Source organism: Mus caroli, unplaced genomic scaffold (assembly GCF_978045245.1).
Source record: "Mus caroli unplaced genomic scaffold, Mus_caroli_1 scaffold_10, whole genome shotgun sequence".
NCBI classification, from domain to species: Eukaryota; Metazoa; Chordata; class Mammalia; order Rodentia; family Muridae; genus Mus; species Mus caroli.
This window is the reverse complement of record NW_028227265.1, coordinates 38210472-38238111: the sequence shown is the minus strand read 5'-3', so window position 1 is coordinate 38238111 and position 27640 is coordinate 38210472. Positions and strand designations below refer to the sequence as shown.

Genomic DNA, 27640 nt, shown 5'->3' with positions numbered 1-27640 from the left:
ACTAGGAAAAAAAAAAAGAAATTCAACTCAGCACATAATAATCCAACCCTAAATGCATAGAAGAAAGAACGAATATTAAACGCCACAAGTGAAAAAGACCCAGCAATATAGAAAGGCAGACCTATTAGAATTATACCTGACTTCTCAATGGAGACTCTATAAACCAAAAGGGCCCAAACAGATGTGCTAAAGAATCTAAGAGGCCACAAATGCCTTCTCTAATTACTATATCCAGTAAAACCTTCAAACATTATACATGGGGGGAAAAAGGATCATTCTATGATAAAGCAAAATTTAAGCAGTATCTTCTTACAAGTCTATAGATTTCTCTAATTAACCTAAAGAGGTTAGCTACATGAAAGAAAACACAGGAAATAAATAACCACAGACCAGAAAAATCAAAAGAATGGAAACTCGCACACCACCACCAGTAGCAGCAGCAGCAGCAGCAGCAACAACAACAAAATAACAGGAATCAGCATCACTGTCATTGGTGTCTTTCAGCATCAATAGTGCAAATTCCCCAATAAAGTCAAAAGACTAACAAAATGCATGCAAAAACAGGATCCATCTTTCTGCTGCACCAAGAAACACATCTTAACATTAAGGCTAGACATGACTTCAGGATAAAGGTTTGGAAAAAGATATTCCGAGCAAGTAGACCTAAGAAACAAGCTGGTAAAGCCCCTTTTAATATCTTGCAAGATAGAATTCAATCCAAAATTAATCAGAAGAGATAGGGAAGGACACTCTAAAATAATCAAAGAAAAAAAACCTCACCAGGAGGCCATTGTAATTTTTAACATCTAATTCATATCAAGGACAAGGGCACTCAAGTTCATGAATGAAATATTACTACAGGTTAAGTCACATATTGACCCTCACACACTGATAGCGGGAGACTTTAAATACCTTGCTCCCAGCAATTGACAGCTCATCCAGACAAAAACTAAACAGAAATGTTGGAGCTGTTATAAACTAAATGATACTAACAGATATTTACAGACTACTTCACCTAAAAACAAAAGAATATACACTCTTGCCAGCACACCTGGCACTCTCTCCAAAACTAAGCACATATCTGGACACAAAGTAAGTCTCAACAGACATATGAAGAAAGTTGAAATAACACCTGCATTGTATCTGACCACTTTTTAAATTTAAAATTTAAGATTAAATTTATATATCATCAACATCAGAAAACTTACAAACTCGTGGAAACTGAACAATTCACTATTGAATAAAAATGGGTTAACAGAAATTAAGAAATTAAACTTTCTAGAATTGAATGAAAATGATTGCACAACACATTAAAACGTATGAGATGTAAAGAAGGCTGTTCTAAGAGGCAGATTCATGGTACTAAGTGCCTATAAGAAAAACAAGGGAGGAGCCGGGTGTGGTCCTTACTCCTTTAATCCCAGCACTTGAGAGGCAGAGGCCGGTAGATCTGTCTGGCCAGCTTGGTCTTCGAGGTGAGTTCCGGACAGCCAGGGTCACACAGAGAAACCTTGTCTCAAACAAACAAACAAAATCAGATTTCATACTAGTAACTTAATGGCACATCTGACAGCTCTAGAAGAAAAAAAAAAACACACCCAAAAAGGAGTAGACAGACAAAAATAAATAAATAAATCAGGGCTGAAATCAATAAAATAGAATTAAAACATACAAAGAATCAATGAAGCAAAGATTTGTTTCTTTGAGAAAATCATTAAGATTGACAAACTTTTATACAAATTAAAAGACAGAAAGAGAATATCCAAGCTTACAAAATTAGACATGGAAAGGTAGATTTAACAACAGACACGGATGAAATCCAGAGAATCATTAGAACATGCTTTTAAAAAACCTATACCAAATTGGAAAATCTAAAAGAAATGGGTAATTTTCTTGATACACACCACTTACAAAGTTAACTCAACATTAGATAAGCAATTTCAACAGACTTATAGCTCCTAGTGAAATAGAGGCAGTAATTAAGTCTCCCAACAAAACAAGCCCAGGGTCAGATGAAGATTTTAGAACAGAATTCTACCAGACCGCAAGAGTTAATGCCAATACTCCTCAAATTATTCTAGAAAATATAAGCAGAAGGAACACTGCCCAACTTGTTTTACAAGGCCACAGTTACTCTGCTACTGAAACCACATACAGACATGGTAAAGAGAATTACAACTAATTTCCCTTTTGAACATAGATGCAAAAATTCTCAATAAAACACTTGCAAACTAAATCCAAGAATACATCAAAAAGATCACCCACTATGATCAAGTAGGCTTCATCCTAGAGATGCAGGAATGGCTCAACATCCATGAATTGATAAATGTAATCCACCATATAAACAAGCAAGAACTCCATGTGATTACATCATTAGATGCCGAAAAAAGCTTTGACAAAAATCCAACAGTTTTTCATAATAAATGGATGACAACTCAAAGCAATTCAACTAAAATCAGGAACAAGACAAGGTTGTCCACTCTCTCCAAACCTATTCAATATAGTACTTGAAGTCTTAGCTAAAGCAATAAGGCAACTGAAGGAGATCAAAGGGATACAAATTGGGAAGGAAGAAGTCAAAGCATCTTTATTTGTAAATGCTATGATAGTATACATTAAGTGACTCTAAAAATTCCACTAGGAAATTCCTATAGCTGATAAATACCTTCAGCAAGGTAGCTGAATACAAAATTAACTCACAAAAATCAGCAGCTCTCCTGTATACACAAGTAACAAAGGGGCTGAGAGAGAAATCAGGGAAACCATACTTTTAACAGCCTCAACTTCTATATGTTGGGATAAATCTAACCAAGCAAATGAGAGACATGGAAGAAAGAAACTGAAGAAGATAGAAGATGGAAAGATCTGCCATGCTCATGAATTTATAAAGTAGAACTGGCCATCCTACCAAAATCAATCTACAGATTCAGTGCAATCCCCATCAAAATTTCAACCCAATTCTTCACAGAAATTGAAAAACAAATTTAGCTTCATATGGAAACATATACACACAAAGACCCAGGAGAGCGAAAATAATCTGGAGTAAAAAACAAAAAAACCAAAACAAACAACAACAAAAACCCAACTGCTGGTGGTATCACCATCCCAGATTTCATGTTGCACCACAGAGCTATAGTAATACAAACAGCACTGTACTGGCACAAAACCAGACATGCCGATCAATGGAATTGAAGACCCAGACATAAGTGCACACACCCACAGATAGATGAGTTTTGAGCACCCGGAGCAAATGGTGCTGGTCAAACTGGATGTCTGCATGCTGAATAATTAATGCATGCTGCAGATTAATCCATCTTTATCCAACTGTATAAAACTCAGTTCACATGGATCAAGGACCCTGAATCTCAGGGTGAAACTCATAGGCACAGGAAAGGACTTTCTGGACAGACCAGTGAAAGCCCAGGCACCAAGTCAACAACTAGGAACTGGGATGACCTCATGACTCTAAGAAGCTGGTGTATGGTAAAGGACCACAGCAAAGGTGAAGGAGCAGAATGGCTTTTTTTTTTTTTTTAAATAGCACTTTCACATCTTATAGAGGGTTTGTATTTAAAATATGTAAAGAAATATGAAAAATCCTTGACATCAAGAAAACAAGCCAATTTAAAAAAATGGGGGTGCAGAACTAAAGCAGAGAGTTTTCAAAGGATGAACTGAAAATGGCCAAGAAACACTTAAATGTTCAGCATCCTTAGTCATCAGGTAAATGCGAATCAAAACTACTTTGAGATTTCATCTTAAATCAGTCATAATTACCAAGATCAATAAAGCAAATGACAGCTTATACCGTCAAGGATGTTGGGAAAGGGAACATCTCTTCATTGCTCACGAGAGTGCAAAATTGTATAACCACAAAGGAAATTATTGTGGCAGTTACTTAAGAGGCTGGCCATAGGTCTACATCAAGATCTAGTTATACCACTCTTGCGCCTATACCCGAGGACTCTACATCCTGTCCTACCATAGAGAGACTTGCTTATTCATGTTTATCATGGCTCTCTATGTAAGGGCAAGAATTAGAAATAGCTTACATGTCCACCAACTGATGAATGAATGTGAAAATGTACTATATTACATAATGGAATATTACTAAGCTATTAAAAAAACAAAATTATGAAATTTTCAGGTAAATAGATGGGGTTAGAAAACAAAACCAAACAAAAACAAAACCCCAAACAATCCTGAGTGAGGTAGTCCAGACCTAAAAAGACAAATTTTATGTTTCACTTATATGTGCATATGACTTTCTAAACGTTTAATAGGCATATATGACCACATGTTCCAAGTAAGAGACTTGGGGGAAGGGAGGCTATCTCAAGGAAGGAGAAATGGATTATTAGATTGGATAGGCAGGAGAGAGGATGTAGTGGAAGAATTAAATGGGGAGAGGTGGATGAGAAAGGGAAGAGAAAGAGCATGGGGAGGGATGACTAACACTAAAGGCTATCTGAGGGGTCGGTCATATGCAAACCTGTACCCTAGAAGCCTCCTAAAATATATACATATTTGAAAGAAGTGTTCATGAAGTCACCAAATAAAGGGTGGAGCCAATGCCCCAACTAGATCTCTTTCACCACCAAGTAAAATGTCTAATTCCAGAAATGGGTTATATCTAGCTGAATATGAATAGTTGGCTGAAGGGTCCCTTGATAAACTGCAAGCAGAAGAAATACAAGAAGAAACAGATCAAGTCACAAACTATTCAAAATATCAAACAAAACCTTAAAGGCAGCATCATGTTTATGTGATTCACAATAAGGTCAGTGTCACTATGTGGCTTCCCGAAGACAGTGGTTTGTTGAACTATATGTGTTAGATGACAAAACAAAACAAAACCCAACAATCAAACTACTATCCAGCAAGATTATCTTACAAAAAATTCAAAGAAAAACTAAGACTATGTCAAGCTCACAATGAGTGAAACCAGTTGCTATCAGCAGACCTGACTTGCACCAATTACATAAGTTTTCTTCAGGCTGAAAGAAAAAGATAACTCAGATCTACACATCTGATAGGGACCAACAGGGCAACTGCATACAAAACTATAAGAGACCATACAAATATCTTTTCTTTTCTTTTCTTTTCTTTTCTTTTCTTTTCTTTTCTCCTCTTAACTGTTTAAAAGATAAGTATCTAGACGACTAATTATAAATTATATTGTTGGGTTCTTAACACACACAATATACACCCTAAAGGGCTGAGGCAGAGCTGACTGGAGCAAGGAGATGACTTCATGGTAAGGACATAAGTCAGTGAAAACAGAGTCAACCCACAGGAATAAATAAATAAATATCCCACATAGTCACTGTAGGTAAATATCACAGTCCCTATAATTACAGTCTCTTCTTTCTCTTCACTTCATCATGGGATTACAGAAAACAATTAGAACCCCTCATTATTGTTTTTAATATCTATGTGCAAAAGCCTCAAGGTAGGGAAGAAAGACAATAATGGGGAAGAGAGGTGACTCTAACCACAGCATGTTATATGCATATATGAAAATATCATAATGTAACCCATTGTTTTGTGCAATTAATATACACCAATAAAATGTCAAAATATATGCATCCTATGTGCATATATATGGCAGTAACAACACAAAAGAGGAAAAAGAGAACATTAGACTTCTTATCTTTTAATGTAATCAAGTTAGTGTTACTTTTAAGTACACTATAAACACCCTCAAACATGGAGAAATGCTGTGGTTTCAAGCAAGGAAATAACTAAAAATATAAACAGTATTATAGAACTGAAGTTCAAATATTGTTTAAGGTTAGGAAAATTAGTTGCTAATAAATCATAGCTGTAATGCTAAAGTATACGTTAGGTTTGCTTTTACAATTTTCTAGAATCAAGAACATATGCTTACCTGAGATACACCTGTCGTGTGCCAGGGAAATCAGAGGCACATTGACTTTTCCCATGTAAATATTCTCCTGGGTATCACTATCATCAAAAACATAGAAACTCAGAGACTCTGACTTAAGGTACCGATCCAAATCCATATTCATCGGCACTGGGAAACACATGTGGTCATCAAACTGTGGGTCATTGCTACTGGGAACGATGGCTGTATCATGGTCTGGAAAATCAAAAAACTTGTATACCACATATGCGTGTGGCTGCAGGTGGCTCGCTCGGGACTGGAGGCCGGTGCAGCATTTTACTGTAACATGAAGTTCATTCAAGTTGCCGTCTGTGGACTCTGCTGGGCTGATCCGAGCAGTTGTGGCTGCTTGCTGACTCGACTGGAAGAACATACATATTTGTATTATAGAAATAATACAATTAAAGGTAACTATCAGCTTCCAACCTCCAAACAAAAGCTTGTAAATGGACAAAACTACATATTTTCATATCAAAGTTATTTTCTCAGCATAAAAGACTCTTATTCGAAACTGACATGCTTCAGAGCAGCATGGTGAGAAACCTGAGGATACACGTCCTGTGCTACTGGAAGCAAATGCTGTAACCAAGGATATTTGTAGAAACTGGACCCAAAATCAAATGAGACAAAAGTTAATGTGATAGTCTTTAATTCTGTCCAATAACTGATGAGCCGAGTGAGTGATGGGTCCGGAAAATGTCCTAACTAGAGGAGACTCACATGCTCACCCAGAGTGTGGTGTGAGGTAGGACTGACAGGGGAAAATGCTGGATTGGGGGCGTATTCCCCATGAGATGAGCAAAGGCATCGGGCAGAGCTGGAAATATTCTACGTCCCTCTTGGGAACACCACTAAGCACACCAGATGTTAGAAAACATCTGCAGTAAGTGATAAATCTTTTATGGCTGAGATGGCCTGAGACAAACAAGTGCTAGTGTCCCGGTGCCTCCTTTAGTTTAGCACTGGAGAACTTTCTACCATGCCCACTTCTGCAGTTTCAAACCTGGACTGAGCAAGAGATGCTGATCGCAGTGCCCCCAGTGGAGACCTCTGGTGGTGTGCAGAGGGAAATGGGAACTCTGAGCAGGTAGGATACTGTTTACCCAGGTCAGCTTGCACGTAACCAAGGAAGCTCAGTTGAATGATTTTTAAAGTATCCACCCCACCCCCACCGCTGCCAAATCAATCCATTAAAGTTGAAAACAAAGAAAACACTAATTGTCATCTCTGTATCATTCTTTCAAGGTGTGCTGTGAAGACTACTACAGGAAGGTGCTCTCTGGGAAGCAGGTGCCTCCTTTGGTTTGAGAATCTACATTTAACTTGAAGTCAAAGAAAACACGCCCCGCAAAAGTAACAAAGACGACATTTCATGGACCTGTACGACAGAAATTTGGTTGGTTCCTAAGAAGCTCATACGGTTGGGAAAACACCAGAAGTTACTTTGCTCTCCACTTTTCTCTGAATACTGGCTCATTATTCTCCTTCAGACTTTGTATATTTCATTTCACTGACTGACATGGTGGAAGATGGCTGCCAACTGCTCCAAATTTTACATGTTCCAGGCATGGAGAGTCTTGCTTTCCTTTGCTCTCAGAAGGCAAAGTCTGTCTGATCCAATTGGGGCCAAGGGGCTATATCTTAATCATAACGGTTGGTCTACTGGAGGAAATGGACGGGATCACCTAACATAAACCTAGCCACCGGGTTCCAGAACCACAGACTTCCAACTGCACACAATTTCAACACTTTCCTGCGGTGCCCACTCCCTGGTGCTCCTATGCTTTGTTTCCCTTTGATACTCATGTTCTGTATAAAAGGTCATCAACTCCAGAGTTTTATGAAACTTAATTCAGTGCATTTATTGGTTCGTAGAACCAGTTGAAAATGTGGCTATTAATATTTAAAGAAATATGGTTTGGGGATTGGAGAACTGCATTTAAACTCCTGGTTTTTAGCAATAAACTATTGATTTTGTATTCTACTTTGCATTTCAAAAATCTATTGATATGAAACAGTTTGAAAGAAGCCTAGAGTGATACAATAGTTATTTCTTTAAGAACAGAATTCACTGATGAACATCTCTTGATGTGTAGTAACACTTCTCTAGTTATATTTTCTAAAAGTGTCTTGGGGAGTACTAGGGAATTTCTTTGTATCAGTGGAACACTCCGTGTCATGTAGTGGTTTAGTGACTATCTACAGGCAATAACACTGTGCAGAATGGACACACAAATGACTGTGTGCAAATACTGATGCAGTCTGAATAAGGGATGGAGCTCAGTTAATTGTACAACATGTCAATTTTTTGTCTTCATTTTGTTTTTCAGCATTGGGGAGTGAATCAAGAGCCTGGCAAGCATGCTAGGCAAGCACTCTACCACTGAACTACATCGTTAGCCCTTTCAAAAAAATACAATTCAGAGTCTTGCAAAGTTGCCCAGGCTAGTCTGGAATCTGCAGTCTTGTGCAGCCAGTTTCCTGGGCAGCTGGAGTACCACTCATGTACCCCATCCCCAGCTCGACTTTCACTTTTCACGATTATGTTGGAAGTGGGAGAAAGCAGCACAGTATACACAAGCCAACTCCTGTTCCTGTTCCTGTTACCTCCTGAGAGTCTGATGATTCTAAAATAAAAGGTTAAACAAGCCACTTGATGCCAGTATCAAAGGAACAATTTCAGTTTAAAGCACAGGATATGAGGAGATAGTATAGATTCCTGTGCTATAAAAGGGTCTTACAGTCAAACAAGCTTACCAATTGCATTTTCTCTGGCTTCTTAAAATTTGATGTTATGTATCCTAATGCCTTTGCCCGCTCACGATAAAGTCGAATAGCTTGATCCATGGGAACTCTTAATCGGAACCAGTATTCTACTGTGCCAAAATTTGGGATGTCTCCTTTAGTTCCTACATATAATCAATACATGACCCACTGTTAAAATAGTCACATAAATGAGTATATATGCGAGTAAAATATACCAATGGTATTATACATTAAAGGCATAAACTTTATACAGAGTAAAATAATACGACTTGCACAAATGATGTTTGCTTGGCAAATGACAGATGAGGAAAAGTTATGAATTTCACTGCGTGTTAAATATTAAAGAGCCATGGCAAACTATGATTGAGCTATTTCAACTGGTATCATTTCAATCTTGCATATAAAGAAAAATCCAAACACTGAATCAGATGCTCTGCGGATTCTTTTGGATACTGTGGTACTTTTCTTTAAACAAGTTGGACTCAATCTCGCCTGACATTTACAATATACAACCTCAAAATTATAAATATGACATTCCACATTCTGATTCAGCTTTTAAGGGACCGTTGGCATCTTTCCACTTCTTCAATAGACCACAAGCATATGGAAGAGGTCATAGTATGCTAAATAATGGCACTCTCAATGTGGCCTTGAATGGAGTGCTCTGTGCACTCCACTCTTTCTCTACCAAGACTTTGCTCGTGGCTTCTGGAAGATTTAACAGCCCTGCCCATCCACTGAAGAGCCGGACGTCCTTAGTGCACTGAGCAGTTCAGTCTGTCTGTTCACAAAGTGTGTAGTATGCACACAAAAGAGGTTTCTTAAGGGCAAGGACTGCAGATGCCTTCAAAATACTTCTTTGCAAGGGACTGGTACATATGGAATTGTCTAAAAGAAAATTCTATAACTTTCTCTGAACATTACTATACTAAGTATACCATGCTTACTTAATCAGTTTTTCTTACAAATGGGCTTCACCATTAATACTGAAAAATATTTAATATCTACCATTAAAAAATCCCCAAAGAAGAGTACTACTACAGACATATTTACTTGTATATACATAAGGTATCTTTGGATGAAATCGTAGCCTTTGGTGAGATTCTGGGATGGCTAAGGACAGGAGTGGATAAAAGCACTTAAGTATTTTGATTTCTGAGGAATCTGTTATCTAAGCAGTGAGTCACTCAGTCATGAAATAGAAGCCCTATTCAGACACTAAGTTGCCCTCCCTTCTCCTTCAGAGGCCTCTTACTTGGCTTCTGGACAACCACATACTCAAGTTTTCCTGCTGTGCACTGGCCCCTGTTTTCTTGGATGCTCCTTTTTCCTCTCCCTGAACCCAACCTTCTGAAGATTTCCAGTGCTCAGGCATTGGTCACATTCAACAGATTGGAAAATATCTTTTTTTTTTTTTTTGAGACAGGGTGTCTAGCTGAGGCTGGGCTCAAACTCAGTATGACCTTGAACTTCTGACCCTCCTGCCTCTACCTCCCAAGTACTGGGATTTTAGACCTGCATGCCATGTGGTAGACATCAAACCTAGGGTTTTGTACATACTATGTAAGCACCCTATGTATACCCTCAGCCTAGTGAATCCTGAGGGGATAGCTAATGAAAGGCTGAAATTAATAAATGTATCGTTACTTTTCTTACCATCCTTCCCCTGCCTAATAAAATGAGGTCAAATCATGATTTTAAGCGTCCTCTTGTTAATTTTGCTTTGGCAAGCACACACAGTAATAGGTTCACCATGACATTTTCATATGTACACACTGATACTTTGATTGTATTGCCCTTCCACGTCTCTGGCTCCTCCCCGACCCTGCTCTCCTTCCTCCCAAATGCCTCCTGTTTACATGCCCATTTATCGCATTGCCCGCTTATTCCCACATCTCTTCTACTTCCATGTCATTTATATACACATGTACAAATTTAAACATCAGTTTCTCATATGAGAAAAAACACAGTATCCGTCTTTTGAATATAGCTTATTTCTCTTAGCATAATGATTCCCAGCTCCATCAGTGTTCCTATATATATTATAATTGCATCCTTCTTTATAGCTGAATGAAAGTCCATGTGTATGTGTATGCTTTTTGTCTCCTTGGTTCCATGTCTTGGTTGTTGTGAATATTGCAGCAGGAGGGGCTAATGAAGGAAGCCCCTCTGCCCTTCAGATTCTTAGCTCTGGTATTGTGGCATCCGAGTTTCTGGGCTGTGGTGAGGCTTGCCTATTACTTTTTCTCATAGTGATAAAAACCGCATGGTATTGGTACAGAGACAGACAGGCTGATCAATGGAATAGAATTAAAGACCCAGAAATAAACCCACACACCTATGGTCACTTGATCTTTGACAAAGAAGCCAAAACCATCCAGTGGAAAAAGTAAAGCATCTTCAATCAATGGTGCCGGTCTGTCAGTAGAAAAATGCAAACTGATCCACATTTATTACCTTGGACAAAGCTCAAGTCCAACTGGATCAAGGACCTCAACATAAAACCAGATACACTCAATCTAATAGAAGAGAGAGTGCAAAACAGCCACAAACGCATTGGACCAGGGAAAATTTCCTGAACAGAATACCAATGACTTAGGCTCTATGATCAACAATTGACAAATGGGACCTTATGAAACTTAAAAGTTTCTGTAAGGCAAAGGACACTGCTAATAGGACAAAATGGCAACCTACAGATTGGGAAAATATCTTCACTGACCCCACATCCAATAGAAGGCTAATATCTAAAATATATAAAGAACTCAAGAAGTTACCTCCAAAAAAAACCAAATAACTCAATTGAAAATGAGGTACAGAGCTAAACAGAATTCTCAACAGAAGAATCTCAAATGGCTGAGAAACATTTAAAGAAATATTCAACATCCTTAGTCATCAGAGAAATGCAAATCAAAATGACCTTGAGATTCCACCTCACACCAATCAGAATGGCTAAGATAAAAAAACTCAAGAGACAGCACATACTGTTGAAGATGTGGAGAAAGAGGAACACTCCTCCATTGCTGGTGGGATTGCAAACTGGTACAAATACTCTGGACATCAATCTGGCAGTTCCTCAGAAAATTGTAAATGGTTCTACCTGAAAACCCAGCTATACCACTCCTGGCCATATACCCAAAAGATGTTCCACCATACCACAAGGACACGTGCTCCACTATGTTCATAGCAGCCTTATTTGTAATAGCCAAGAAGCTGGAAACAACCCAGATGTTCCTGAACCAATGAAAGGATACAGAAAAGTGTGACTCATTTACACAATGGAATACTATTCAGCTATTAAAAACGAGGACATCATGAATTTTTTAGGCAAATGGATGGAACTAGAAAATATCATCCCGAGTGAGGTAACCCAGACCCCAAAGGATATGCATGGTATGTGCTCACTGATAAGTGGATATAAACCAAAAAGACAGAATACCAATGATACAAGTCACAGACCAGATGAAGTTTAACAAGGAAGGCCCAAGTGAGGATGCTACAGTCCCACTTAGAAGGGGGAAGAAAATAATCAGGCGAGGAAGAGGGAGGGACCTGGGTGAGAGAAGAGATGGGAAGGGGAAAGGAGGGGCATGATGAGGTACTGGGGGGAGACAGGAGAGAAGCCCAGAGGACAGGAGAATGAGTAGAAGCAGCCTGCAGCTGTGGGGATGGGGGACTTTTTCTCTACTTATATTTAAATGTAGTATATCCTTGACCTTGACCCCACCCCTGATATTCTCTCCTCTGTTTGGCTGTGTCTAGTCTATTGGTGACATTTTCCACTGTGGGTTTTTAAATTTTTTTAAAATATATTTTTATTAGGTATTTTCCTCATTTACATTTCCAATGTTATCCCAAAAGTCCCCCATACCCTCCCCCTCACTCCCCTACCCACCCACTCCCACTTTTTGGTCCTGGCATTCCCCTGTACTGGGGCATATAAAGTTTACAAGTCCAATGGGCCTCTCTTTCCAGTGATGGCCGACTAGGCCATCTTTTGATACATATGCAGCTAGAGACAAGAGCTCCGGGGTACTGGTTAGTTCATAATGTTGTTCCACCTATAGGGTTGCAGTTCCCTTTAGTTCCTTGGGTACTTTCTCTAGCTCCCCCATTGGGGGCCCTGTGATCCATCCAATAGCTGACTGTGAGCATCCACTTATGTGTTTCCTAGGCCCCGGCATAGTCTCACAAGAGACAGCTATATCAGGGTCCTATCAGCAAAATCTTCCTAGTGTGTGCAATGGTGTCAGCGTTTGGAAGCTGATTATGGGATGGATCCCAGGATATGGCAGTCTCTAAATGGTCTATCCTTTCGTCACAGCTCCAAACTTTGTCTCTGTAACTCCTTCCTTTAAAATTTGAAAAACTGAATTTTTCCCTTTTACCATCTCTCTGCCTCCACCACTCCCTCCAAATCTTAATATTCTTGATGGATTTTTTTTTTTAAAATCCATTTTGCTGACTTTTTCCTCAGTGTTGTTGAACTTTTTCTCCAGGTCCTAAACTGAATTAATCTTGTCTGTGTATCTTCTTTACAGCTACTAGTAACTTTTATTAGTGAGCCCTTGGTGTCTTCACCAGTGCTCTCACCCCCTTGAGTATGTTGGTGTCCAGCAGGACTTAAGGACCTGTGAATTTTCTTTCTTTCTCCCCCCCCCCCCCCGCCCCTCTCCCTCCCCGTCCCCTCTCCCAAGACAGGGTTTCTCGTGTAGCCCTGGCTGTCCTTGAACTCAGAAATCCACCTGCCTCTGCCTCCCAGGTGCTGGGATTACAGGCGTGCGCCCCCACGCCTGGCAGACTTGTGATTTTGAGGAGTCATGCTTCTTCTTGCCCTTTCATGTTTCTTGTCTGTGATTTGTGTTTCTATTTGCTTGGATATTGATCCCAGTTTTATTTGAGGATTTCCTTAGTGAGCAGCTTACACTTGAGGGCCCATTCCCTAGTATCAGAGAGCAAAGGCAACTTAAATGAATTACAGTCCACTGTCACACCAGCAGCCACCACACCATGGCAGATGGGAAACTACTGTGGAGTGTGCTATCAAGTTAAACATTGTTTGGGGGAAACGTGGAAGTAGAAACAATAAAAAGGAGCTGGAGGGCTGGAGAGATGGCTCAGTGGTTAAGAGCTCTTCGAGAGGTCCTGAGTTCAATTCCCAGCAACCACATGGTGGCTCACAACCATCTGTAATAGGATCTGATGCCCTCTTCTGGTGTGTCTGAAGACAGCTACACTGTACTCATAAAAATAAATAAATCTTTTAAGAAGAAAAGGTAAACAAAGAGATCAGGGTTAAATAAAGACAGGAAAAATATGGGGCTGGGAAGAGTGTTGTGGTTGGGAAGAGAAAACAAGAGGCTAGAGAAAAAAACTAACAACAACTACCACCACCACCACCACCACCACCACCACCACCACAACAGCAGCCACCACAACCAACACAACAACCACCACCACGAGATTCCCTTCCTAAAGAAGAAAGCTTAAAAATGATTAGAAAATTATAAGGATATGACTAATGTAAAAACTCCCAAACCAGTAAGATGAAATAAAAAGTTTCCTAGAGATATAGGAGAGAGGGGGTAGATAAACACAGTCACTGGTGACAGAGAGCTATAAAGCCTGTACTTTATAAGGTAACTAAAACATAATTAAAAACATGAAGGACTTGAATGGAAGTCCCTACGTGGTTAGACCATATGCTCCCACAGGCCTTTTATTTTTATTTTATTTTATCTTATTAAAAAAAAAACATGATATTCAGGGCCAGGTGCAGAACTGCATCTCTATGAGATGTCGCTGAGGGTGGCCCTAGAGTCTCTGAAAACAATGCAGGCTATGGCCACTGCTCTTGTCCCCCAAAACTAAATGGTAAAACACTATTGGTGGGCTCATCACACACTTTGAATACAGGACATAGGAGAATGAACCTGGACCTAAGCTGGAAGCTTCCCTCTGGTGGCTTCCACAGTGCCAGACAGTGCTGCGGCTGAGAGGAGAAAAGCCATTACTGCGCACACACTGTGTGGACTTTACAGGCTATGATACTGACCTCCTGGGCAAGAAATGCCCACTGGTATGACAGGGCCATGGTTGGTTTGGAGGTAACCACCTGCTATCTGAATACATTTAGGGATTGCTCTATGGGAGAGAATATTTGCTTGTCCTGTAAACATGGTCAAAAGTATATGGGGGGATGAAAGAGGGTAATGGGCACTGAATATATATTGTATGTATATGCATACATAAATATACATATATAAAATTGTTACATTAAAAATAATAAATTAATTAAAAAATATTTTGGTAGAAGAAGAGTGGAAACATAAGAATAAAAAACAATTTTAAAAAGTTGAAAATGAAATAGATTCCCCAATAATACATGTATAAACAAAATTAGATTAAATATTTAAAGCTATAAGTAAAACCCTAAATTTCCATATTGTGAAGTGAAAACACTACTGCAACAAGTGTATGAAAAGAAAAGTATGAGACATTAGAAAAAAAAAAAAGAACGAACAAGCTGAAGTGTTAAGATGGTTTCTTTTGGACATGGTTTCAGTTATGTGCTCAGATGCTGGGGAGGGTCCAGATGAAGTGGACTCATCTTTCCTGGGATGTGTGCTGGTGATAAGTCTGATTGCTTATCATGACTCGGATGTCTGCTAGAGCTCTTTTTACCTTAGTTACTTCTCTTCTTTACATACCATGGGCCTGTGGTGGCTACTCTGAACTTTACAGTTGGTGTGTGTGCGTGTGTGTGGTCTTCCCCTCTAGGCATAGCCCTTGTCTGCCTTATTTGCCACTAACTACTATTCCTAGAATGCAGTAACAGTGTTGGCAAGTCCTTATCAGCATGAGAAATGTAGTACAAATAACATTTTAACTAAGCACGAGTATCAATCGCAAAGTAAACATTTGACTTTGTAAGTTTAATGGCTATTCATAATGGTTGTAAGCATTAATAGCTATTTGCACCATCATTCATGACACTAAAGAGAGTTCAGTCACTTGTGAGGAAAGATCACTGTCCCTACCCAAAATGCCCTTAATGTGTGAGATAAGAATAATTTAGTATGCTAGTGAATGCATAATCCAACCTAGATATTAAAACATCCAAAGAGCATAAACTGTACTTACCAACTAAGCTTGTTGTGCAAAAAATTCTACCACTTTTTTCTAGAATCTCATGGAATCTCAACTGACACGCTGCAATTGTTTCGTAATCTGTGCTGTGGGCTTGGTGGAGCTCCAGCGTGACAGTGTTCTTCTGAATGTACTGCAAAAATAAGTCATTGACGTGGACCAGATACTGAGAAGTGAAGTTATACTCCGGGTAAAGGCCTCGCACTATGGGAGTTGTCTGCAGTTCAAAGTCATAGAAAGCGTAGGTACAGAAAGTGACAAGCTCTTTATCACCAGATGCCCGCAGGACTTCGGAAGAAAAGGTGACTTTGTTGATGTGGATTTCAAATAGATTTTCTCCTCGTTCTAGGTGGATGGTTTCATCAAATTCATCAACTGAGTCATCTGGCATGATTTCTGGTTTAAATTTGTACTGCTTAGTGCCATAGGCAATATCCTTTAACTGGGCTGCAAGAGAAGACACATTTTAGAGATGTTAAAACATATGCGGATGCAAATGAGCTTCTGCAGTGGCCGGATGTCTGGGTGCTTTCAGGGACTATTCTCCATCTTACAGTCTATAACTGTACTGTTATTCTCTGCAAATGGTGCTCATTAACAACAACAAAACCCCCCAAGACTTGCTTTAACACTAGTCATTAAACAACAAAATCACAACTTCAAAATATATGCAACTGTAATTCATGAGTTTACAGTTGAAGACTGAAAATGAGAAGCAGCACACCTACAGTTGTAAGGTAGCCTTAGCCAGGAATAGGAACAAGAAAGACGAGTCAGAGCTGAGGTCACAGGCACCGTGCACTCCTCCAGCTTTGCGATATCTGTTATCTTTCCTCTTGAAAAGTCAATCTCTCTTTCCCTGGATGCCACCTCTTTACCTGACTAAGACATGTCTGCTTCTACTTTGGCGGAAGTAATATTGATTATGTTAATAGTTTCATAGGCCTAAAGTAAACAGATTTAGTCTTTAAATGTGCAGTTAAAGGTACATCAGTTACATTTTATAAGGCTAATTTTATAGGTTATGCATCTTTGTATATGCACAGCTTGGAATAAAATGTGTCTCCAACTTCTCCTCTAAGATCCCTCCTCTCCCCCTCCCCCGAGATCCTCTTCAGATAATGTCAGGAGGTAGTGCAGTTCTAGATCTGGCACTGCTGGGCCTTCTGCTATTTCTTTTTGTTTCCACCTGATGATGAGTGCTCTCTGTTTTAAACTATTACTCTCTTTTGCTTTCGTGTCATTGTCCCCTCCTCTCATTTTCTCCCCATCCTTTGGGGTTTTCTTCTCAGCTAGTTTGCTGGGTTCTACAAAGCTAAGCAACTTTACACTCTTAGTTATTGAGGATCCCAAAAGTCTTTTGATAACAATTTATACTTATTGTTATTGATCATACTGAAAAGAAAAAAATAATTTTAAATATTCAAATATTAATTTTAAATCTTTTAATACACATAACAACCTATTACATATTAATGCAAGTCATAGTATTTATTCTTTCAAAGTTGTACTTTCCAAAAAATGAGAAAAGTGCCATTATTTTAATCTTTTCAACTTTTAAGAAATCTTTTTAAAAAATATTTTTACAAATGTCTTTAGGGTCTTGACTTAATAGAAAACACCTGGAATGTGAATCTATGGCCATGTTTAATTTGTTATGATATCAGACATCATATAGTCCCTGAGAAACCCCATTATGAACTTGTAAGAGACTAAAAATGAAAAACCACATTATTGACGCTACTCTAAGACTCTTTTTATCCTTGCAGACGTCTGCATCAGCTTAGGAGAGCCTTGGGGCTTCCCAGACTGTACTTTGAGAACTTCTTGTCTCTGAAGAAGAACTAAGTGTCTTGATCTGGTTGAACAGAACTTTCCAAGAAGTCAAAGAGCGCCCTGTACCTTCTTTTCCAAATAGTAATCAATAAAATTTGTTTAATGCAGTTTTCTTGGTTAAAAGGGAGGTCACCAAGTGAAGACTTCATTCAAGTCTCTGAAAGCCTTTACGGGCATGCTTTGCCTTCGCCCTGTGATCCATGATTCACTCCACGAACATTACCAAGCCTCTCAGGGTCCGAAGCAAACTGCTAGAAAGCAAGAACACAGATGGGGAAATGGAAGCCTTGCCCTTAAGGAACTCAGACAACATAGGCTAGTACTGGAAAGAACATGTGCCAAGAAAATGCAGGAAGCATCGTCTTAATCTTTTTGTACTGCTATCACAGACTATGGTGCTGCAGACCTGAGTCCAGGCTACTGTATTGGTTAAGCATGCTTTCTCTCACTGAGCCACATTCCCACATAAGAGATTCACTTTTCTAGTTACTTGTAAGGGTTGACAAGTTCAACTTGAATGTTCTGTATTTGGCAAGGGTCTTCTAGATATGCTATCCCAAAGCAGAAGGGACCACGTTCACTTACAATAAACCCAGTGTTTAATAGTGAATCCCACTTCTATCATAGTGGCATTGATCAACTCTCGAGAGCAGAGCCAAATGATTTAACTAAATCTTAAACATTCTGTTTGTCAACGTGATTCCATTTGGGGTTAAGTTTCCAATGGAGAAACTCTAGGGAAGACACTTATACCATAGCAACTATCAATGACACAATGACACTCTAATACCCATTCTGTCTCCAAGATGCACAGACTTCATATAGAAATTACGAAGAAATTGCATGCTTGCACACACACACACACACACACACACACACACACACACACACGGTAGGGGAAGTGACAGAAAGAAGCCAAGGGTTGTTCTGGCGTCTAGCTGGGAGAAGTGCATAGAGATAACTATCACTTGAGATGCAAAGTACAGAAACAGCTGGAGACAGTATGGCCCCTTCTGTGTTTAGATATATTCTTAGAATAGATTTCTAGATAGCCCAGGTTGCCCAGGAACCCATCATTGTGCCCAAACTGGCGTTGGACCTGGATTCCTCCCACACTGTCCTTTGAAAAGCTGGAATTACACGTGTGTACTGCCACATTCGGCTTTCTTAGATGATTTCCCTATTTGCTGAAATTTGAAAATCACTATGAGGGTATTTCAGGTAAAGGGATGGTGGCTGAGTCAATCAGAGCCAGCTTCCTGCCATTCTAAGCGCCAGATTAGATTGTGTGACACAGTAGGATATTTAATATTGTGATGTCAAGGAAGAAAAGAAGTTTAGGCCAGGAACTGGTGCTAGGACTGGGCAGAGTGAATCTAGCACAGAGCTGGCTAAGGTGCATATGGTGCATAGAAGAAAAATCACAAAGGCCACCGGTGTGAGACTTGAGGCTGTGACACTTTATATAGTGCTTTGAAAGCTTGCCTACAATCCTGAATTTGAAAACAGTAAATTCTTGAAAAATCCTACTAAAAATTCCTGAGTAGAAAAGAATCAGATGAAATAAGTCTTTCTGGTAATTTATTCCAGCTTCAAATTGGGGGAAAAATGAGCAGGAAGATACTGCGATCAAGGGTTTGGAAGGCATTTTCAACTGCCATAAAACTGTGCACATTGTACCTTCAAGCTTTTGGATGCGTGCAGCCCTGATATCGAGAAGATGAACATATTGTTCCACTTTGAGTTCATAATCTTGTTGCAAATTTTCCATCTTCTGAGTCACTGTTTCAACTTCCATCTAAAAATAAGAGACAGAGAGGTTCAGTGCTTATGATTATCCTATTTGCATCTGTCAGAGGGCCTTTGAGCCGAGCATTTTAAGATTCTGCGTTAAAGCTTCCATGCTAGGAATCAAACATTTCTAGATAAAAATTTAAAGCTACCATGCAATGCATCAAGCACTTCCAGTTAATTTTCAAAACCAGGATGATTTTGAACCTCTTTTGGATGGCTATCGGAAACTCTAAACCACGGTGCCCTCCTGTCAGAGCTGACAGTGTGCTGCTTCCTTTGCTGCGGCTGACCTGGACAGCCTGGCGGGCTTCAGGATGAAAACTGTGACAACACTGAACACAGGGGAGATTACTGCCACTAGGCTCCTCCAAAGCCAAGGCTTGAATCATTTGTTTTTATACTCTGCATCTCAACTCTCTAGTTACAGGGCTAAAAGCCAGGGATATATTAATAATATTTAATAGTAGGTGACCATAGATAATAAAAGATAACACAAAACGTTTCTCTGAGAAGACAACCATCAGGAGAATATCACAGAAAGTAGTGAGACGGTACCTGATAGTCTTTATTTATTTTATGTTGCATAATTAACATGTTTCTTGTCTTTTCAAGTTCTTGTACTGTTTCTGCATGAGTTGCTTGAAGCTCTTTCATGGATCGGTCTAGATCTTTATTGATTTTGCTGTCCACTTTTTCTAAAAATGAAAGATCTCCATTTTTTTGTTCTTTTTGAGCCTAAAGTAAAATCACAGTTTTTAAAAATTGAAACAAGGATGTACAGAATATGGCCATATGATTTAACATGATAAATCAAGAAACGTTCAGTTGAATTCATGATCTTCCATTTTTCTACTATGACTAAAACAGTGCTAATATATACAGATGCACAGACATTTGGAACAATTACAGAGAAATAAAAAGAGTTTATCACCTTCATAACAAAAATGAAACCACATGTGCATTATGATATAAACAGAAAAAGTGTACATGTTCCTCAGAACTAGACAAGGCCTTGACTTACGGCTCAACACCTCACCTTAGAAGGCAAGCTTGATTTTACAGTGGGCAGGTAAGTGCTTGTTGAGGTCAAAGGGCTGTAAGTAAGAGTGCTGAAGTCTATTTTAATGTGCCTCTGATGTCACTATGAAAGATGCATATGCTACAACTAACCATTTCCTGAGCATTGCTCTCTCCTCCCTCCCCTACCATACACGCACTCGCACTAAGATGCAGCGCGTTTTAAAAGATGCACAAACAATTCGCTCTCTAAGCATAAGGTTGACGAAGGAAGGCCATCATGACTTTGAAGCATGAGAATGGCACTCATGTCTAAGTGTGACGCTGCTACCTTTATAAGCAGGAGCGCTTCACTGAGGTCTTCAGCATTGATGTCACTCTCCTGTAACAGAGAAAGCCAAAGCTCACAGTGAGGACTAGTTCATAGCCCAGATTCCCACCGCAGACTAGCTAGCAGAACGTACAGTGACTGAGGCAATGAACTTAAAAAACCAAGTACTCAGCGCACTTCAGCAATGCAGAATATCTTCTCAGAACATAAGCAACCAGGTATGTTAACGAATAAACCAAGTGACACTCTGTACTTCTTCCTATGCTGCACACTGTTTTTTCCTCTGTGGAACACAACAGATACACATACACATACACACACACAGACACAGACACACAGACACACAGACACACAGACACAGACACACACACACACACACACACACACAGTGAAGCGGGGAAGTGGTGCACCTGGTTGAAGAACTTCATGCGGTTCTGAAGTTCATGCAGCCGCTGCTTTTGCTGCAGACACTGCAGCTGTAGATCTCGATTCTCTTGAACCAGTTTCTCATTTTGGTCTTAAAAATAAAGTCAGCACATTAGAAAGCTAAGTGAGAATGATGTCAAAAACAAACAGTAACCTGGGTCTAGTATCGGATGGGAAAGCAAACAGCCAGCACCTCAGACAAAGGAGCAGTGGACGAGGTAGCACTGGGTACTATCATGTGTCCACCACATGGCTCACTTGCTCATCACAAACTCAAGACTGACATTCACAGCATTAACACAAGGAAACTGTGCTCTCAGACTTCAAAGGAACATTGTACTTAAAATGCCTAAAAATATGTTTCCAAGTATATGATTTTTTACTTACTTATTAAGGGTCCTGAAAGACATGTAAAAAAAAATTATCTTTTAGTGTTCTGATTGACTCTTTTGGATTTTCTTTTCCTCACTTAACATAGATTCTTTGAGTTGAAACATGATCATTTATTTTATAAACTACAAATCTACAACGTAATCAAGCACACCCCTAACAAATCTGTCCCAACAGGAGATAGACTCTAAGGCAGAGCCCGTGATAACTCATGTGCATTTTCAGTTTACGGCATTCCTGCTGTTAGAAGCCACCTTTAAGGAAAGCTCACCATGACCCACAAGCAGGACTGTCAGGGAGAAATCAAGGAAACAGCAAATTCATACACTAATTTCTTGCTATCTGTATTAAACATGCTTAATGTATAAAGGGGTGGGGGGCATGGGCTAGAAAGACGGCTCAGCAGGTAGGAGCTGTGGCTGCTTTTCCAGAGGATCTGTGCTCAATTTCCAGCAACCACATGGTACCCTAACTCCAGTTCAAGGGGATTTGCTGCCCCCTCTGGCCTCTGCAGGCACTGCATACACATGGTACACAGTGCAGATGCATCATTCTTTAGCCTGCGCTTGCTCCCATTGTCCTCACTGTGGCGTGGCAGGCAGTTACTCTGCTTTGCCCACTCCTCGCGGACTTCTAGACCATGCCATCCAAAGTGCCTCTCTCAATTTCTTTTTGAACTCAACAACTCTTGTTTATTCTAAGTCCTCATAAAAGTTGTACATTTTTGTTTCCTTTTCTTAATATAAAGGAAGCAAGTAACGCATTTGCCAAGAGTTCTTCCCGTGAATGTGTGTGCACTCTGACTGGTTGTCACACAAAAACATGTTTCTGCCTTTTTTCAAGGCTTTGTGGTTCCAAGCTATAACTACTACACACAAGTAAAAATGTTAAGTTACACAGTTAAGAAGAAATGGAGTAAATTAGAATATTTTTAATATCATGTTGTTCCTAGAAATCCTTGGGTGCATAAAGATAAAAGATACTTTACTATTAAATATAGAAACACTTCTATTATACAGATAGAAAATGAAAGGTTATCTTATGGTATGAACTGCTTATATCTCAGTAAAATAAAAGAATTTCCAAGTGTGAAAAACACCTGGAAAACATGAAGATATGGATCAAACACTTGTCTCCAAACTAAAAATTAGCATTACTAATCATTGTGAATTCTCATGAAATAATAAACCTTTTGGTTAGGGACTAAATGGTAATGTGGCACTCCTGGTATTGATCCAGTTAGGACAACTAGCAGATAGATTGCTAGTGACATAGACCAACCAAATAACAGCAAACGGTTTAACAAGGCCAGAGTAACCACAATAACAATAAAACCCAGTCACTGTGAGAGGGACGAGAACCTTAGGTGCTGCTGATAAACTAAACCACTCAGGGTCTACAGAAGCAGGGCTTCTAAGATGCCAGCTAAGGTACGAGGCAGTGGCAACCCCTCTGAGGGGAGGGGGTCCAACGACCATGTCACAGGGGTCGCATATCAGATATTTACATGACAATTCATGACAGTAGTAAGATTACAGAAGCAATGAAATAGCATTATGGCTGGGGGTTGGCACAGCATTCAGACCTGTATTAGAGGGCCACAGCAGTAGGAAGGCTGGGAACCATTGGACAAAGGGTGTGCCGCTCTGCCCACTGTGATCTTTCCTTTCTCTCTCTCTCTCTCTCTCTCTCTCTCTCTCTCTCTCTCTCTCTCTCTCTCTCTCTCTCAAAATGCTTTCAATTTTGTGTAGCTAAGAATATGTCAATAGGTACAAATAAAGTTGTGTTTCCATCCTTCACTCTTCTCTGTTTGGACAGCTATGTCCCCTTTCACTGATATTTTGAAAAGAGTCCATCTGTGGGACAGTAACTTAACAGGGACACATCACTAAGCACCACCGACCTTTTCTCTGGAGAATTTATGTAGATTTACACATTATATTCTCTCTTTATCAATCTGCTTATTTAGGATATGTTTTGGCCTTTAAAAACACCACACTGCTGCAGTTCAAAGAGAAAATAGGCTTGCTGAATTATAATATGAAAAATCAAAGCACTCCATACAGGATGAAAAACAAGCCCTTACCTTACGACTTGACAAAAAGCAGGTTAAGCTAAACAGCATTTTATTCAAATGAGATACAATTCTGCTCTTTAAACTTGCATTCTTCCAGCACGCCATTAATAACAGTGCAGAGAACAATTCAACTAAACAATTTTCAGAGCTCCTTTGTGCTAATATCTTCAGCTGTGATCAATATAACCATATGCACTATGCTGAATTATGCATTTCAGCTAAAGATAGAAAGGAACGTTCAAAAGCAAGCCCTTAAACACATGCAGTTCATTTAAGCATTAACCAAATGCAAACTGCATTTACATATCCTTCCCCCACAGATTCACACAATCTGAAACTAATTTGTACCTTGAATAAAGAGGTGAATATTCTCTAAAAATAATTTGCCCGTTAGATGAATGCCTACGAGAAGCCAGAGAAGCATCTTCCGACGACGGGCACTTGAATCAAGAGAAGGCGAATGTGTGAGGGGAGTTCAAAGAAAAGTGAAACCATTTCAAAATCTGCACCACAAAAAGAAACTTTCTGGATAGTCAAAGATTTCCTTAAATAGATAATTTCAAATTTTTGTTTCTTTCCCTAGGAAAATGATTAAAAGCTAGAAAAGTTATTTTTATCATTATTATTAAAAGCTTAGTCATTTAACTTTTTTTCTTAGAATTCATTTTAATAGTTTTTATAAATAAAGACCTAAATCCTTATATTTGTAAATTTAAACTATTCAGAGAAAATAACTGGGAAATCCAGTTCCTGCAACTTTTACTTAGAAAGTAACTAGATAAACATGCTACGAGTTTTTTTATGTAGGATGATGTGACTTGTGATGCCGACATTATTTCTTTACTCTTCATCATCAATGACTGTTGCATCATCTCCTGGACAGTCACACACTGAGAAACCGCAGCATGCGTTGTCAACAGGGAGAACATAGATTGAAATTCATACCAGAGGATTGACTGACGTCATAACACAGTGAGTAAACCTTAATCCGTGTGTGTGCGTGTGTGTGCATGTGTGTGCATGTGTATGTGTGTGTGCGTGCGTGTGTGTGCGTGTGTGTGTGTATGTGTGTGTGTGTGTGCGTGTGTATGTGTGTGCGTGTGTGTGTGTGTGTACATGCACACCCACACATTAACAACTTGAGGAAGAGTCACAGGTTCCAGAAGAGACTAACTTGAGGTTGCAGCATATCTAGACCTCTTCCACAGGGCACATGACATTATTTTTAATATTCAAAGGATCCTTAAAGACAAGAACTAGTGAAAACAGATGAGATTGACTAGGGATAACAGAATACCTTATCAGGGTATCTTAGCAACTATAATACTCAATAATAAGAATTCTCCAAGTCAACTAAAAACAACAGTTTAAAAAGAAATTAAGATTCTATCCCTCTTAAGAGTTTTGTTTGAGATGTCAATTCAGATGTCTGAAAGACACAAGTTTTGGAATTCTTTATATCTAAGAAATACAGAAAGAGCAGAATTAAAATAGGTATATTTCACTTCCTTTTCTCTGTAAAATTATGTATTTATTTACTCTGTGTGTGTGGGGCATGTGGAGGCCATGTGTGTATTCTGGGATCAGAAGATAAGTTGCAGGATGTGGCTCTCTCTGTGGGACTTGGGCAAGCAGACTCAGGTCGGAGGCAGGATGCTTTCACTGCTGAGTGTCTACATGTCCTCTCATTTCCCTTGTCTTTTAAGAATGAGTGACTTATCTAGTTTTGGAAAATGGAATGGGCAAAGGGGAACTCATGTGTCATCAGTGAACAAGAATTTACTGAGCAACTATTACGACAAAGCACTCCAGGAAGCACTTAAGAGTGCACATTAGAATCAGAATCCACCAGGTCGGAAACCACAGCACACTTAACTCCATGCACACTCCTCCAGAGAAACGCATGCAACCGGTCAGCAACTTAATCACTGGGTGGGTAAATCCCGACCACTGTGCTACTGGAATAAAGACTCCATTGACTCTGTGTTCCTACTGTAGGCTTGTGAAATGTAAAAAACATGTATAAGTAGTTTTAAAGTGTTATTGCTTATGGATGCACTCTGGTTCTAGGAATATTAAAAGTAAAAATTATGTTCCGTTTATTCAATAAAATGTGACCCTGTGGTAAGAGTACTAACTAAAAGTACATTTTTTTTTCTTACTAAGTCTGTATTAAACCTTTTTTTTTTTTTTTTGGTTATTGACACAGGGTTTTACTAAGTAGCCCAAGGCGGGTCTGGAACTTGCAATTCTCCTGTCTTGGTCTTCTGAGTGTTATGATTAGAGGCATGTGCCACCATGCCTGATGAATCAAACTTCTAAAATTCTCGTGTAACTGACTTGTAAATGTTCCAAAGGAGCAACCTTCTTACTATATTCCTGGGTGTATCTTATGGGTGCACACCCAGGTGCCAAACTTGAATATAAATCTCTCACCCAACACAGTGTCTCTGTGTGCACTGCGTATGCATATGAGTCAGTGTGGAATATAGCAGTCCAGACATCTTTAATTACATTTTACTCTATGAGACAAGACCTAATATGATTATGTTTAGTGATTATTCCTTATCAGTGACATTTTGACAAAGCATTTTGGTTAATAGAATAAATACAGACATCTCACTATTAGATTGCTCTGGTTTGTTCTTTCAAAACCTGCAAGAGGCTTTCTTTGGATCTTCCCCACTGTATCAGCTATTACCTGTACCATCACAGACTTCTCTAACTACTGTTGGCTTCCATGGGTTATGAGAGTAAGTCTTTTATTTGCTGTATCCTTGGAACTTAGAACAATGCTGAGCACTTGTTCAATAAATATTTGTTGACTGTGAAATAAAGAAAAGATCAGAATTTAGGGATATTAAACTAATGAAAAACAACTTGGATAAAAGGGAATCTGAGAGATAATTCTTTTGGCATATATATATATAAGGCATATATGTATGTCATATATTATACATATACCTCCCACACACACTATACATACATACATATATATGTGTGTGTATACACACACACACACACACACACACACACACACATACAGACATATATATGTAATATGCACTGCTTTGTCCCCAGGGGATAGCAGGATGACTGGCGGACAGTAGGCATACATGAAGTATTGGCTGACTCAGCAAATAAGCATCAGATGTCTGCATAAGTAAATGGGTGGTTATTTCTATGTACCTCTTTCAGTCTTTAGTTTGTCAAGGACTTCGGTTTTGTCTGTAAGATCAGATTTTAAGGCAGTTTCGAGCTGAGCAATCTGCACTTTCATCTGCTGCTCCTTTAACTTCCACTGCTCTTCATGGGCAGCACTGAAGGCACTGTAAAACACACGTGACAGGCAAGGAGAGCTGGGAAATCAGCTTCACCCGAAAATAATAAAGAGAAAGCTTTTAGTGGCACAGAGACCACTGTCATCATGTCTTAGGAATTAAGTAAACATATGCTGGTCTGCTGCTGTTGAAACCGAGGCGCCTTGCTCAGGCTGCGGTTAGGGAACATGAAAGAGTTTGTGGGATGAGCAAAGGAACTGGCCTTAATTTAGAGCTCCAAAGCCAGAGAAGTTGGCAGCGTGCAGCTTTTGTGGACTAGTAAAGGAATTCAGATACTGTACACACTCCAGAGGAGTCCACGGCTCCAAACCTCAGCAACTAACAGGCAGGGCTAGCCTCCTCCACTTACAAGAGCACTCAATACTAAGAAAAGGCATCGCCCACCTGATCTACACTTAATTCTGAGAAAACGGCAAGTCTGTAATAATTTCAGACATACTGAACCACACGGGGGTAACTGACACTAAGAAGGGGTGCAAAGGCAACTTTACCCTACAATAAATCCAACAGGCTAACTAAGAACAAATAACTTGACTGTTAACACAGATAAGATTATGAAGACAGAATTATGATTGATTCCTTAACGAAGGCATAGTGCTTTGTTCTTC

At 39.4% G+C, this 27640-nt stretch overlaps 1 protein-coding gene across 2 annotated transcripts in view; it reads right to left on the bottom strand.

The window, feature by feature from the left end:
- The window catches only part of Rpgrip1l (RPGRIP1 like), a 106814-nt gene that overhangs the window by 47391 nt on the left and 31783 nt on the right, over positions 1-27640 (bottom strand). For both annotated transcript variants that reach the window (XM_021171160.2, XM_085843711.1), the window contains exons 10-17: positions 26881-27020; positions 21209-21315; positions 20799-20849; positions 20006-20185; positions 19337-19454; positions 15815-16267; positions 8666-8817; positions 5891-6269 (exon numbers count right to left, since the gene is read on the bottom strand). In XM_021171160.2, the coding sequence (XP_021026819.1) occupies positions 5891-6269; positions 8666-8817; positions 15815-16267; positions 19337-19454; positions 20006-20185; positions 20799-20849; positions 21209-21315; positions 26881-27020 (1580 nt within the window). The remainder of the gene's footprint in view (positions 1-5890; positions 6270-8665; positions 8818-15814; positions 16268-19336; positions 19455-20005; positions 20186-20798; positions 20850-21208; positions 21316-26880; positions 27021-27640) is intronic.